The sequence below is a fragment of the Physeter macrocephalus genome, chromosome 15 (genome assembly GCF_002837175.3).
Source record: "Physeter macrocephalus isolate SW-GA chromosome 15, ASM283717v5, whole genome shotgun sequence".
NCBI classification, from domain to species: Eukaryota; Metazoa; Chordata; class Mammalia; order Artiodactyla; family Physeteridae; genus Physeter; species Physeter macrocephalus.
The window spans coordinates 56386558-56402237 of record NC_041228.1 but is presented as its reverse complement, the minus strand read 5'-3'; the positions used below and the strand labels follow the sequence as shown (position 1 = coordinate 56402237).

The following is a 15680-nucleotide window of genomic DNA, read 5'->3' as shown; positions in this document are numbered from 1 at the left end:
ATAAAGAAAATACAACTTTTGGCTTGTCGGGGAGGTTACATGCCCTCAGGATGAGTCATATGTACTTGCAGTCGATGGAAAAGTCCATCGAGTAAAAATAGAATTTATTTTTACTCGGGACAGGCTAAAGAAAGGGATCAGTACTAGAGGCTACCTTTCCCATAGATGTATAAGGCAACAGTGACACCTAGTGGGAGAATAAATAATTGCAAGGCAGGCCCTCCCAGGCCCAGGGGAACAAACACTCCTCTAGCTTTGCTTCTATTTCTTCATCTTCCTGGCCAGTTAGTCTCTCTCCCAGCCCTGGAGTCCTGGATCCAAACCGCGCAGGGATTTGGAGGGTAACTTGTGTTCAGGGAGTCTGGATTTTCCCCTCTTGACAGAGACTTTAGGGCATGAAGCCACATCCAGCCTTTTAAATGACACTTGTCCAGTCTCTTCCAAGGTTATTGAGAAGAGTTTGGAAGAGGGCTGGCTGTCAGCTGGTCTGCACTGGCTCCCAGAAGCAGCCCTCACCAGAGAGCTGCATATGTTGTAACAATGTCTGAACACCTGGAAAATCACTCCTGGTTAGAAAGGACTTTGCTTCTCTCCAAGCAAAGATCTCCTTTTTTTTTTTTTGGTGGAGGGGTTACACATTTTATTGTTTATGAGGGAGACAAAGAGGGAGGAAGGGGAGAGGGGAAAGAGAGAGAGAGAGAGAGAGAGAGAGAGAGAGAAGTATAATTCTAAAATAAGACAAGATGGTTATTTCATACACAGAATGTTTCTCTTGTAGAAAAACGAATGTTTCTTAAGAAACTGCAGTTCTAGATAACAAATCCTTAATAAAATGACTCCCTGAAAGCTACAGAGCAGCAAAAATTCTCAGTAACTCTCAAATGGCAGCAAAAAGAGTATCTTTAATGCACATGATACTTACTCTATTGTTTCTGAGAGAGACAAAGAGGGAGGAAGGGGAGAGGGGAAAGAGAGAGAGAGAGAGAGAGAGAGAGAGAAGTATAATTCTAAAATAAGACAAGATGGTTATTTCATACACAGAATGTTTCTCTTGTAGAAAAACGAATGTTTCTTAAGAAACTGCAGTTCTAGATAACAAATCCTTAATAAAATGACTCCCTGAAAGCTACAGAGCAGCAAAAATTCTCAGTAACTCTCAAATGGCAGCAAAAAGAGTATCTTTAATGCACATGATACTTAGATTTCCAAATGTCCACAGATGGAAAAAGACAATACACATTTTGACAAGGGTGTGCTCATAAGAATAGCAAAAATTTCCTTCTGGGAAGTTTCATACAAAAGGGCTCTTCCAGTTGCTCCCCAGGAAAATCAGATGTGGCTTTTCACTGAACTAATAAAAAGTGTCCTGGTCTCCTTTGCGGCAGAGAAGTCAGTTCATCTAACATATGAGTTTCTGGGAATGTCTATGCAGTGAGATGCCATTCATTACAGGCTTTTTACATAGAAAGTCTTCTGGGTCCAGGGAACATGTTATTTTAAGGCTCTAGTAGACATGCACTGCTCTCACCTGTCACAACTGGAGCACAGAAAGATGAGGAAGGTGATGAGGAAGAAGGTGGCCACAGCTGCCAGGCTTCCCCACAGCGTGATCTGCATTTGTCCCCCACTCAGCAAGCTTCCCTCGGGTCCCATGGTGGGTGGGAAGTGGCACAGGCTGCTGGATTTGGTCAGTCCTTCCAAGGTGGCGACATGGGGGTAGAGGGCTGCGTCCTCCTGCAGAGAGAACAACGTGTGCTTTGACAACTTCTCGCGTGAGATGCCAGAATCTGGGAGTAAGCTCCTGGTGGGGCGTGGGGTGAAGGGGGCGTTTGAGCAGAGCAGGGAGGTGTGTGCAGAATGTACTGGACTCGACTTGGAACTCCCTCTGGGCAAGTTCCCCTCTGTGGTCCAGGCCTTTGTTTTCTCATCCAAAACGCAAAGCAGGAGCGTGCAGTGCCTAGCGTAGTGTTTGAGGCAACGGATGTCTTGTTATTTGGATATGTTTGGGGATAGATTCTTAATGTCTTCAAATAAATTTAAGACTCCAAGTACTCCACAGCAAATGAATAAATGCTTATTTGGTTTCCCGTGGTTTTTTTGGTTTGTTTTTGTTTTTTTGCCAGAACAGTGTAAAGCATTTATTACAGCTTTCACAAAAACGTAGTTTGCATCTTTCCCACCTGAATCCCCAACTCCCCAAAACTGCTTCTCTTCGAGAAGGTTTAAGGTCAATACAATTAATGAAATAGATTGTCTTTACGTTCACCTTCATAAACAGTTAACTATTCTCAGTATGTGACTTTATTTCCAGGGCTGGCTTTCACTAAACTTTGTAAGCACTCAATAAGTCCACTTTCAAAGGGATGGCTAAAAGTCTACGCTAAGAATGCATCACCGGCAGCAAATTAGACCTATTTATAAACGACTACAAATTGAGTATAAAAGCTGGGACATATTAGTACCCTGCATGTGCCTGGGACTTGAGTGCTTTCCTCATTTGATCACTGCCACCAGGCTGTGAAGAAGGCACGGCTAATCCTCATTTTTCAGAGACACTAAGTTCCCGGACCGTGTCACTGCGCTCAGTGGCAGCGGAGGATATGAGACCAGCCAGCTCTGACTCCAGCGCCAGTGGTCTCAGCCCCTAGAGGGCGCTCCTTCTCAATGGGGGCTACCGCTCCCCGGTCCAGCTACAGGGCTTCTAAATGAAATGGATAATGAGTTCTGTGAAATATTTTAAGACTTTTAGATTTTGAAAAACAGAGTGCTATATCAAATTAACGATCTCTCGTCAGAGATGCCTTGCTTAAAGAACATTTGCTTTGCTCAATTGTAGAACATTCTCACTTAAATAGCCTTTTTTTTTTTTTGTGGTACGCGGGCCTCTCACTGCCGTGGCCTCTCCCGTTGCGGAGCACAGGCTCCGGACGCGCAGGCTCAGCGGCCATGGCTCACGGGCCCAGCCGCTCCGCGGCACGTGGGATCTTCCCGGACCGGGGCACGAACCCGTGTCCCCTGCATCGGCAGGCGGACTCTCAACCACTGCGCCACCAGGGAAGCGCTTAAACAGCCTTTAACTTCATCTCAAGATTCATGAATAAAGTCAGCAAATGAATATTTTTGTCATGATAATTCATCAAAACTCAAAACATTTTTTTTTTCCTTGAAAAAGACGGTTGATGTTTGTATTTCCATTTGCTTCCCTAACAGACCTGGGACTCTTATGTAGCCATCACTGAGCATCTACACCAAGCCAGCACCTGGGGAGCTTACGGAGTCACTGTGGTTCAACGAGACCAGATTTTCTCCAGGTGAGACACTTCACATTTATTTCAATATTTAAAGGCGACAAATAATAAAAAGCTGGAGAAAAAGAAATTTTATCTACAAGCATGCCGAGAGATTTCTAGATGAAGTCGATTGCTTTCTATATGGCCTTGAACCAACATGAACACTTCTTAATGCTCTATAAATAAATAAATGACAACTTCCTGGGTAATACAGAACTTCTTTCTTCCTGTATTGGTTATATATTATACCTATAAACACTACATGCATACAGTAATGGATGGTCAAATTGCCTTTGCCTGTTTGCCCCTGGACAGCTATAACTGAGTGAAAATCACCAGCACTTCTCTTATGATTTGTTGAAACAATGAATAATGCACTTTAAACTTAGACTACAAATTGGCACCACAAGTTATTAAAATACATTCAAGCACATGAATGACGGGGACCTATGAATATATATGAAATAAAGCGGCACGTGGGATCTTCCCGGACCGGGGCACGAACCCGTGTCCCCTGCATCGGCAGGCGGACTCTCAACCACTGCGCCACCAGGGAAGCGCTTAAACAGCCTTTAACTTCATCTCAAGATTCATGAATAAAGTCAGCAAATAAATATTTTTGTCATGATAATTCATCAAAACTCAAAACATTTTTTTTTTCTTGAAAAAGACGGTTGATGTTTGTATTTCCATTTGCTTCCCTAACAGACCTGGGACTCTTATGTAGCCATCACTGAGCATCTACACCAAGCCAGCACCTGGGGAGCTTACGGAGTCACTGTGGTTCAACGAGACCAGATTTTCTCCAGGTGAGACACTTCACATTTATTTCAATATTTAAAGGCGACAAATAATAAAAAGCTGGAGAAAAAGAAATTTTATCTACAAGCATGCCGAGAGATTTCTAGATGAAGTCGATTGCTTTCTATATGGCCTTGAACCAACATGAACACTTCTTAATGCTCTATAAATAAATAAATGACAACTTCCTGGGTAATACAGAACTTCTTTCTTCCTGTATTGGTTATATATTATACCTATAAACACTACATGCATACAGTAATGGATGGTCAAATTGCCTTTGCCTGTTTGCCCCTGGACAGCTATAACTGAGTGAAAATCACCAGCACTTCTCTTATGATTTGTTGAAACAATGAATAATGCACTTTAAACTTAGACTACAAATTGGCACCACAAGTTATTAAAATACATTCAAGCACATGAATGACGGGGACCTATGAATATATATGAAATAAATTTTTATATCCAGATCCAGGTTCATGCATAACACATTTCAGGAGGTACAAACAAAAGATATCTGTTGTGCAGGCGTTCGTGTGTTCTTTCTTTCCTTCGCTCATTCATTCGTACAATGATTTAATCAATGCCTCTTTATAAAGTTCCCGGTTCTTAGAAAATAATTTGCTGAGTGAATTATTCAAAAGGCACATATCTATCCAGCAGGCCCCTCTCTCCATCTCTGGTACACGTTTCTCTTTTCTCTTTCTCTCTCTCAACAGGGGGAGGCGATAGAATATAATGAATTATGTGGTGCTCCACCTAGCAGAACAGTGTGGGGAGAAAAAGGGTGAAAGCAGATTATTAGCAGCTACTGAATAAAAGATGTAACTCAGAGAAAATGTGGCAAAACTCCTGGATCATTCCCTTTCAACCAGAATTTGCAGAAAAGCTACTGACAGAAATGCTTTTTTACAAAAGTTCTCATCGTGGACAAAAACAATCTCACAGTGCAAAGCAAGATCACCATCTGGTACTGTTTCTGAGTCAGATCATCAATACATTGTACCCCTAAGGACAAGGGCTCCAATTGCGTGGGCAGCTTCCACCTCTCAGAAAACTCTATGTGCAACTCGACAAGGAGCCACACAGGTCACAGCTGTGGTGGCAGTGCAGCAGGAGCGCCTACCCTTGCAGGACCAGTGGTGTGCGGGGGTCTACACACACGTGACCTCCCTCCCAGTGGGACTGTTCCAGTTTTAGAGAAGGTCTGCACCACTGGTACTCTCCTCTCCCGGTCTCTTTCTCTTTCTGGTCTCCTGTTTCCATAATTCTCCTGCCCATTTCTTCTCTGGTCATCTCCTTCTTAAATTTCAGTGGCTTATCTGAAATTTGGTGGGGGGCTTCCTCCCCCCACCAACCCAGTGTGTGTAGACGGACTGTCCCCCACCATGTGTGTAGACAGACTACCCCTCCCGTGTGTGCTGATGAACTGCGCCCCCCAGTGTGTGTAAATGGCCTACCTCCCCCTCTTTCCCCACCGTGTGTGTAGATAGACTACCCCCTTACCCCCGTCCCATTTGTGTAGATGGACTACCCCCTCCCTCCACCGCGTATGTAGATTACCCCCTCACCGTGTGTAGACGGACTGCCCCTCCCCCGTGTGTGCAGAGAAGAGCTAACACGCATAACGCATGTACGCGTTATGACTTCCACATTCCTCCCTCTTGGTGGGGATGAGAATGGAAGCCCTGTGTGGATGGCCCAGGGCTTTCCAAGAAGTGGAATGGACTTTCCCCCCAAGGCTGGACCCTCCTGCACTGGTTTCACTGAACTTAAATGCAGTACTCAGGGTTCTTTCGTGGAGTTCATTTGAGCAGGGCGGGGCATCGGTGTCCTTCCCTGAGACTCAAGGCTTCTCTCAGGATTAGCGACAGAGAGAGAATGAGGACAGCGGGGCACAGGGTCCGGCAAGTAAGAAGTCACCCTGAAAAGGAAGGACCCCGAAGGAGCGAGGGTTTTCTATATCATACACTGTGCGCCTTTACCAACCAGGTCCACGTGGAAAAGATAATCCAAGGCTGCAGAGTCCCTGATGCTGTTACTGGCCTTGGGGACCAGCTAATTTTCTGCTAATTCCTATATCAAGTAAGATGTTTCCTGAGCATCCAGAATCAATCCACACCAGCAGAAACACGTGAACAATTTGGGGCGATCTCTCATGATTTTGTCAAGGAGATATTTAAGCCTGTTTCTCTCTATCCTGTTCCTACCTGTCGCAATAAAATTGCACTCAATTATAGAATACTGTTTCTTCAAAGTTAAAAAATATCCCGTTGTCAGACCACATGTGTAAATATTCTATGAGTTATTCAACATAGAGCAAAGGATGACCATTCACCGTACCTCAACAAACATTTATTACAGCACCTGAATGCCCCACTCAGATGTGTTGCAAAAGATCATAATACTAATGAAATAGCAGATTTAGTTTAATAGTCGTACATCAATTTTTTTGTTTTAGAATAGGCTTCACCATTGGCTGCGCTGACGTACAATCATGACCAGTGACTTTAATTTAATGCATGATATTGACAAGAGGTGGTGGCATTTCGCCCACCCCGCAATCTTATATCATTTCAGACTACCGTGGGAAATTGTCATTTGGCCCTGAGAAAGGTCGATGCCTGAGTTTATAGGACTGCTTTGGGGGATTCTTTTAGAAGTAGGGTTGGATAACTATTCTGGACTAAAAGCTCCATAATCACTCATGCTTTTGTATCCATTCCTTTCATGATTCTAATCAATAAGTGATTCAATATTGAGAAAAACCGAGGGCCTTTTACTTTAAAAGCAGGTGCCATTTTTAACCACAAGGGGACAGTCTAATTCTATTCTCAGCCCTAATCAGCAGGCTCCTCCAGGACAGACCTCAGTTATTCCTGCTGAGCCTTTTAACTGTCTTCATTAGCCTGGACTATCCGCCACCCCAATCAATTCCAACAAAAAAGAAAGCAAAAACCGGATGAAATGAATGAAAGTTGCAGCCCATCTACCAGCTATTTATTTCCTTAGCCCAACACGTTTAACAGGTAGGTGCTCTGATCGCTGCAAATTCTGTATAATTTGGTAGAGCTGGGATGGCCGGTGAGATTAGCTATAGAAGCAGACACTTAGTTCCTCAGAAGCCGGTTGAGGTCAGTAATGATGGGCATTACCCTTTTACAGCTGTCCTAGTTGACTCATAATTAAGCATGTTGGAAACCACCTCCACATGACCTCTCACCAATGGCCGAAATAAGGAGCTCAAGGACCCATCGCCATGGGAACGCCTCCTTCCCGGGTCATCACCAGGTGTGGGAACCATGCGGTAAAATGACACTTTACGAACAACAGATTAACCAAACACCTAAATTCTCTGCTGGGCTTCTGTCCTGGGAAGCACGTGGGCAGATGCACAGGCTATGGAAGCATGAACCTCTCCACTGAAGTCTCCGGTCTCCTGAAAGAGCTTTAAGCTCAAGTATTCAAATTCGGGTCAATTTCTCTTCCGACCAAAGGGGCTCTGCTATAGGTAAGCTTTGTACACTGAACTCTGTGTGAAAGTCAAGCGGGTCTGCTGTAAACATGGAGCCACGTCAGTGAATGCCTACTGTCCACCAGGGCCCTGCTAAGGCCCAAGGGTCTCTGCCATACCAGTTGTTACAAAGATATCCCCGTTTCTCTCTTTCCCTGAGTCGGGGGGAGACACACCCAAAGAGAAGAAGGTGGTAAGGCACTCCAAGGTAAGGTTTTCTTTATGGTTTCCCGAATCATTTTATTTACCTATGGAGCAGTATCTTGACGTTTCTTCCTGCAGCAGCTTGAAGCACGAGAGAAAGGAACCTGGGAAGCCTTGACATCACCAAACTGGCCCTGCTGCCATCAAGGCTTGCTGCTGCTGTGGAAAGAGCCAGGCATTCATCCCAAGAGCGGGTTGTAAATCCTTCAGGCCATCTGTCAGCGTAACCTGATTTCTTCTTGTGCATAGTAAACCTCTTGATCCCCATGGGAAATGGGAAATCTGACCCTTTGGGAGTGTGTGTGTGGCTGTCACTTGTCTTCAAAAATACATTAAACTGGGCTTCCCTGGTGGCGCAGCGGTTGGGAGTCCGCCTGCCGATGCAGGGGACGCAGGTTCGTGCCCCGGTCCGGGAAGATCCCACATGCCGCGGAGCGGCTGGGCCCGTGAGCCACGGCCGCTGAGCCTGCGCGTCCGGAGCCTGCGCTCCGCAACGGGAGAGGCCACAACAGTGAGAGGCCCGCGCACCGCAAAAAAAAACCCAACAAAAAACAAACAAACAAACAAAACCATTAAACTTACATTACAGAAGTAATATAGTTTATTGCTTATCAAAGCTCTGCCGCCGTTTTGGTTTTTGCCTTCAGAAAAGCCAAAAGGCGAGTGACTTTGGTGGGTAAGGAATGCCTTCTAAGGTTGTTGTTCCTCCTATCCTGACTTGAAAACCAATTCCCAAGGTTCATTTTTTATTTTTAATGGTAAATCTCATGAGAGAACAGGAGAGGGGTCGGGGGGAGAGAGAGAGGGAGAAAATGATTCTGACAGACATGGGTGAGGAATCCAGGTAAAGGGTCTTCAATTTGCATAAGCAAGTCTTAATGGGCTGTTTCACAAAGTGTGCAGTTTGAACTTTAGGCTCTATTTCTTCCTGCCTTGCATGTTTGCTCATCTGATCTGAATGAAAAGTTCCTTGAGGGCAGGGATATATCCATCTTGTATCCCACCACATTCTCAGCATCTCCATGAGCTGGCAAATAGGAGCCAGTCAAGAAATTTTTACTGAATACATGTTTCTGCAAAAGGAGGATTCCCAAGCTGACTCTCAAAATGCAAGTTTAATGAATAATTTGTTAGGTAAGGGAGAGAAGGAGAATAAAAGAGAACAGCACATCAGGCAAACAATTAAAAATTAAGCCAAGTATGTCTTAAGGCAAAACCTTAGCTCTGGAACAAACACAGCCACCTGCCTTTTTTGTACTGTCACCAAAGCAGCCTGAGGTCTCTTGAAAAAGGTCCCAGCACTGGAATTACTTGCTTCTCTGTACGTGAATCCTCACCACCCTTACCAGGTCTCCACACTGGCGATCGATCTCAATGTGTTCCCAAGCTTGCCGTCCCTCTGGCCCCTTCTCAGCGATGACACGTCACGCCTTCCTCCTCTCCTAGGAATCTGATACACACCTCTCTCTTCCCTCCCTCACAGTCCTGGGTCTTACATTTCTCAAAGGAAAGGGGAGCCTTAACTATTCTTGGCTGTCTTCGCACATTTTCATCTGATGGAAGCCTAACCATCCCTCAGGTCTCAGCTTAAATGTCACTTCCTTGGAGCAGCTTTTCTGACACTGTTTCCCCCCTCCCCAGTTTAGTTTAGGCCCCCTGCCTTTTTTTTTTTTTACAAGCTTTTCCTTTCATAGCATCACTCAAGAGTAGAGTGATGAAGTCTCTTCCACTGGTCCAAGCTCCAAGAGGGAGACTGTGGAGAGACGTTATCTTGTTCACAGCTGTAGTCCTAGTGTGTGGCACACAGTAGGCACTTAATACATAAGTTGAATGAATTAATAATGAGTAAATAATTCCGAGGATCCAAGAGGAGGTGGATACTGACTTGGCCTTCAGAGATGGTAAGAATTAGAAGAAGAAATTCTTTTTCTCAGTCTTCTCAAACAAGGCTGAAATTTCTCAGGTATGTGAGGGGTTCCAGAAGCTGGCTTGCCTGCTTGACTGGCTGGTGGGGACATCTCCATGGTGCTGCCTCCATCCTACACATGATCGACTGGCCTCTCCCCACGTTCCCCTCGGGGTCCTGAAGGGGCCCAGTGTATATCAGTTTCGACTCATAGGCTTGAAATAAAAAAAAAACCACGGCCATCCCCACCATGTTCATAACCCCCAGGTGTCCGCCCATCTGGGACAAGAGCAGACAGGTGAGGACATGGGAGCCACGCCATCTTTCTGGCAGGCTCAACTTCACGCGGTTGTGACTTGTTTCCGGCACCAGAGAGAAGAACGCTCACTCTCCTCCGATTCGCTCACTGCTCACTCCCAGCCGTGTCATCATGGGTCTCCCTTCCAAGGGAACTCGAGCGCTTTGCAGCCCTGGCACCATCTTCTTCGCTGGAGTCCGGTGGGGATGTGGTGTTTACACACAGGCCAGTTTACTAAGATGGGACATACATACATTCATTCATTCATTCATTTATTCATTTATATATTTATTGCGGTGCGCGGGCCTCTCACTGCTGTGGCCTCTCCCATTGCGGAGCGCAGGCTCCGGACGCGCAGGCTCAGCGGCCATGGCTCACGGGCCCAGCCGCTCCGCGGCATGTGGGATCCTCCCGGACCGGGGCACGAACCCGTGTCCCCTGCATCGGCAGGCGGACTCTCAACCACTGCGCCACCAGGGAAGCCTTTTTATTTATTTTTATTTTAAAAATTTATTTTCTTGAAGTATAGTTGATTTACAGTGTTGTGTTAATTTCTACTGTACAGCAAAGTGATTCAGTTATACATATATATACATTCTTTTTCATATTCTTTTCCATTATGGTTTATCACAGGATACTGAATATAGTTCCCTGTGCTCTACAGTAGGACCTTGTTGTTTATCCATTCTATATATAATAGTTTGCATCTGCTAACCCCAAACTCCCAACCCACCCCTCCCCCAGCCCCCTCCCCCTTGGCAACCACAAGTCTGTTCTCCATGTGAGGTCAGGACTCTGTTAAGCACTGCTTTGCCTGCTTTTATTTGGCTTCTGACGAACGGGTGATTCAGACACCTTAAAAAAAATAGTAGTAAAAGACTTAACCAAAAAACAAAACAAAATAAAGAAAACCCCAAAACCCTTCAGTGTCTTTGCTGGGAGGTTCAGAAATTTACCATGTGACATAAATGCCTCTCAAATCCTCCACTCACGGACCATGATATTTAAAAGATCAGATTCATTTTAACACTTGAACTGTGGTTGGACACTAATTACAAATGCTCCAGTATCTGTCACATCCCAATTAGCTTTTACCAAGGCCTCACCTAACAATGCTACCTCATGGAGATTGTACATCAAAGGATGCTTATTCTGGGAAAAGGAAACCTTCAGGATGGAAGAAGTGGAATTTCAGAGTTAGACAGCATTTTAAGCCACATCCCAGAGGAATCCCAGTTCGTAGTACTGGTTTCATTGTGAGTTAGATCAGCCACACCTTCTGATGTACCCGGATGTAAGGACTCTGAGGTAAGAGTTAACATTCTACCCAGGCACTAGCAAGAAGGTAGCGTGACTTATTACCCAGTGCTCAACACATCAAGGCCATCTTTAATTCTCATCTTTCCTACATTTAAAAAACATTAAGAATTCTTTACATTATGAAACTGGCCGACAAAATGCTTTTCATTGACTTCTAGAAAGCAAAATCCTCAAAAACCATCCCTGCGAGTTACTTGCCGGTGTTCCCAGAAACTACTTAGGGAGACAGAGTGACAGCTTGATTACAATGAGTCAGAACTCTGTTTGAAAATGTAGGTACTCAGGGCTCACCCTCAAGGCTTTCTGCCAGGAGGGTGGGGGGAGCAGATGACTCAAGGAGTGTGACTCCCAAGCTCCTCATAGAGGAAGCGACAGGGCCACGGACCTTGCAGGGCAGAGCTCCTCCAAAGGTGGTTCTGCAGCAGAAGCCTCACCATCATCTGGGAACTTGTTAAAAATGCAGAATTCCGGGCCTTCTCTGAGGCTTATGAATCAGAAAGTCTGGGGTGAGGTCTGGCAGTCTCTGTTTTAACAAGCCCTCCAGGTGATTGTGATGCATGCTGAAACTGGAGAAGGCTGTTCTAGAATAGCACCTTACTGCCTCTCCAGATCACCTGGGGATCTTGTTAAGCGGCAGATTCTGAATCCTGCGTTTCTTTTTTTTTTTTTTTTTTCTTTCAGTTTTAATATATTTTTAAACTGAAGTATAGTTGATTTACAATGTTGTGTAAATTTCTGCTGTACAGCAAAGTGATTCAGTTATACATACATTTGCATTCTTTTTTTCATATTCTTTTCCATTCTGGTTTATCATAGGCTATTGAGTATAGTTCTCTGCGCTATACAGTAGGACCTTGTTGTTTATCCATCCTACATATAAAAGCTTAAATCTGCTGACCTCAACCTCCCACTCCATCCCTCCCTCAACCCCCTGCCCCTTGGTAACCACCAGTCTGTTCTCTATGTTCCTGTGACTCCTGCATTTCTATTCGGCCCTCAGGGGAGGTCTAGGCTGCTGGTCTGAGGGCCATGTATGAATAATACTAGTGTAGATGTTCATCTTCCTTCAACTAGGGTTGAAGGGTCATTGAGCCAGATCCCTGGGGTGAAACTTGGCCTTCATCTTCCTTAAAGTTAGGTGAGATGAGGTCAGAGCTCCTGTGTCCTTGGAGCCTTCTTGATTCCCATAGAAGCACACACATAAAGGGCTGCCCTTTACAGAGTCTGATGAGATGGCAGCTAGTGGACAAGTCACTGATGTGTGGAGGCATAGACCCAGCTTGTACTCCATTCTTTCCCACTACATTGCTTTGTGGCCTGGAATGAGCCGGAACCTCCTGTGCCTCAGTTTATCCTTCTGAAAAGTGAGGTCATTTATAAAGTTTCTTTCCAGCTCTGAGATTCTATTTATAAAAGTAGTCAGTGATTCCTAAGTTGTACGACCCAAATCCAGAACTTTCCACGCAAAGGGAAGTATTGACCAGCAAGAACCAGAAATTCTCAGTGGGATCAATAGTTTCAACTGCCCAGGAAACACAGTCTTAATAATTCATGGGAAAACCTGATAAGGCCACACCAGCTCACACAGATGTCAGGAGGGGACAACATGGGCGGTCTTTACGGTCAGGGTCCAGCGCCGGAGGTCAATCCCGACACCCCCAGAACATCAGCAGTACATCTGGCAGCAACACCAGGCACAATGGCTGCAGAGCAGACGATGAGTCTCTTTTATTTTCTCATTCACGTGTAGTTGATATATTTACACATTTATGATTCATATTTATAAGAGCCTTTCAACAAAGTGTGAAGATCAAACCCAAGTATGCAGATGGGTGTGCACAGGTAACTTAGAGAGAAGATGCGGCTGCTGGAAGCTTCTGAGGCTTTTAAAAGGCATATGCCCCAACTTAGGAAATCTTACAAAGACGGCAAGTCTGAAAGGGATCCATCTAATTTCCAATCTCAATACTTGACAAGCCTGAGGAGATTCCAAATGTGACAGAACATTCTGGAGACTTTCTGTCTTTATTATTAAAGATGCTTAGCTCTTTGGGGGTGGCTTCATTCGTTTCTTGACTAATACCTCCAATGTTTCTTACTCTTTGACACTAAGGTACAAACTGTATTTTACTCTTTGACACTCACTCAGTAATTCACTGAACAAATAATAGCTAAATACCTACTCTGTGCCAAGGACTGTTTCATCTTCCAATCACACCTTGACTATGAGATGACAATGGTCTGCTGAAATTCAGTTGCAAAATTCAACTGGCAAGAGGTGAAAAATCTTTAGAATTAAGTTCCTAATACAGAGATATATTTTGATCACAGATGAAAAACAATTTATTGTTGAATTCCAAGCATGGGAAGTCAGGGGAAAAAAAAGCCAGAAGTCCTTTCATTTCCACCATATTGCATGAGAAACAACATCTAGCCACAATAATTGTAGCGTGATTCCATTCAGCTTGACAGCAGAGGCGCCGTGGCATTGACGCAGCTGCAGTGCCCTTGGACTGATGTTGTTTCAAGCTGAGAACTGTCCTCATTGTGTCTGGTGGATTCCAAAGGCAGCCTCTGCGTGAGTACGGGGTGGACAGGACCACCACCAGGGACCCACGCACCCACCCATCACAGTCAGGGTCAGCCAACTGCTGAGGATGGATCAGATTTCAAGGACCTGGGAGGGGGCCTGTAGAGAGTACCCCCACCCCGTCCCCCCACCCCCTAATGGAAGAAAACTGCTTTCACTTTACAGTTAAAGCAAAGCTTAAAAAAACATTCATGCAAGAAGTGGCACAAGCATTTAAAATCCCATTAAGAAATAAATGACAGAACAGAGCAAGTCACCTAGTGAGGAAAAGGGAGGGAAGGAGAAGGTGAGAGGGCTAAGGCCAGAGTGCAGACACACTGTGCGTGGAGGGAGGCAAGGGGAACAGACTCGGAGGACTTTTCTGGCAATTTTTTTCTGCTTTACCACTTTGTTTACAGCTGGCTTTACTCCATGGGGTACTTTGGGAGTTTAAGAATGACATGTGTATGTACATGTCTACGTACTTCAGCGCATTTATTTTCTTCTTCTCCTTTGCCACTTTAGGGAAGATAACACTCTGTTGACAGAGATGGGGAGATGGGTATAACAGAATGGCAACCCCTGTGGAGATTCTGTTCTTACAAGGTGTGACATGACTAAACATGAAACTCAACAATCAGAACCTGTCAAATGCTTTGTAAGAGGTCTGTGTTCATTACAATGACCATTAATATCATGGACAGCCAAAAGCACTTTGAACTAGATACAGAAAGCAATATGGAGTATTTAAGAAGATGTGGTAAGAAGATGTGGTGTACATACATGTATATATATTATATATACACACACACAATGAAATATTATTTAGTCATAAAAAAGAATGAAATATTGCCATCTGCAGCAACATGGATGGACCCAGAGAATATCATACCAAGTGAAGTAAGTTAGACAGAGAAAGACAAATATTATATAATACCTCTTATATGCAGAATCTAAAAAATAATGCAAATGAATCTATATACAGAACAGAAACAGAGTCACAGACATAGAAAACAAACTTACGGTTACCGAAGGGGAAAGCAGGAGTTGGGGGGAGGGATAAATTAGCAGTTTGGGATTAACAGATACACACCACTATACGTACAATAGATAAGCAGCAAGTATTTACTGTATAGCAGAGAGAAGCAGAAAATAATCTGAAAAAATATATATAACTGAATCCCTTTGCTGTACACTTGAAACTAACACAATACTGTAAATCAACTATATTTAAATTAAAAAAAGTTGTTTCAAAAAATAAAGGCGGAATATTACTTAGCCATAAAAAGAAACGAAATTGAGTTATTTGTACTGAGGTGGATGGACCTAGAGTCTGTCATACAGAGTGAAGAAAGTCAGAAAGAGAAAAACAAATACTGTACGCTAACACATATATATGGAATCTAAAAAAGAAAAAAAAGGTTCTGATGAACTTGGGGCAGGACAGGAATAAAGACGCAGACGTAGAGAATGGACTTGAGGACATAGTGAGGGGGAAGGGAAGCTGGGACGAAGTGAGAGAGTGGCATGGACATATATACACTACCAAATGTAAAACAGATAGCTAGTGGGAAGCAGCTGCATCGCACAAGGAGATCAGCTCCGTACTTTGTGACCCCCTAGAGGGGTGGGATAGGGAGGGTGGGAGGGAGAAGCAAGAGGGAGGGGACATGGGGATATACGTATACATATAGCTGATTCACTTTGTTATACAGCAGAAACTAACACACCATTGTAAAGCAATTATACTCCAAAAAAGATGTTAAAAAAATTAAAAA

General features: G+C 44.3%; 1 protein-coding gene across 4 annotated transcripts in view; it reads right to left on the bottom strand.

The window, feature by feature from the left end:
- The window catches only part of PAG1 (phosphoprotein membrane anchor with glycosphingolipid microdomains 1), a 147624-nt gene that overhangs the window by 24830 nt on the left and 107114 nt on the right, over positions 1-15680 (bottom strand). For all 4 annotated transcript variants that reach the window (XM_007125344.4, XM_055091153.1, XM_007125347.4 and 1 more), the window contains one exon: positions 1529-1734. In XM_007125344.4, the coding sequence (XP_007125406.1) occupies positions 1529-1734 (206 nt within the window). The remainder of the gene's footprint in view (positions 1-1528; positions 1735-15680) is intronic.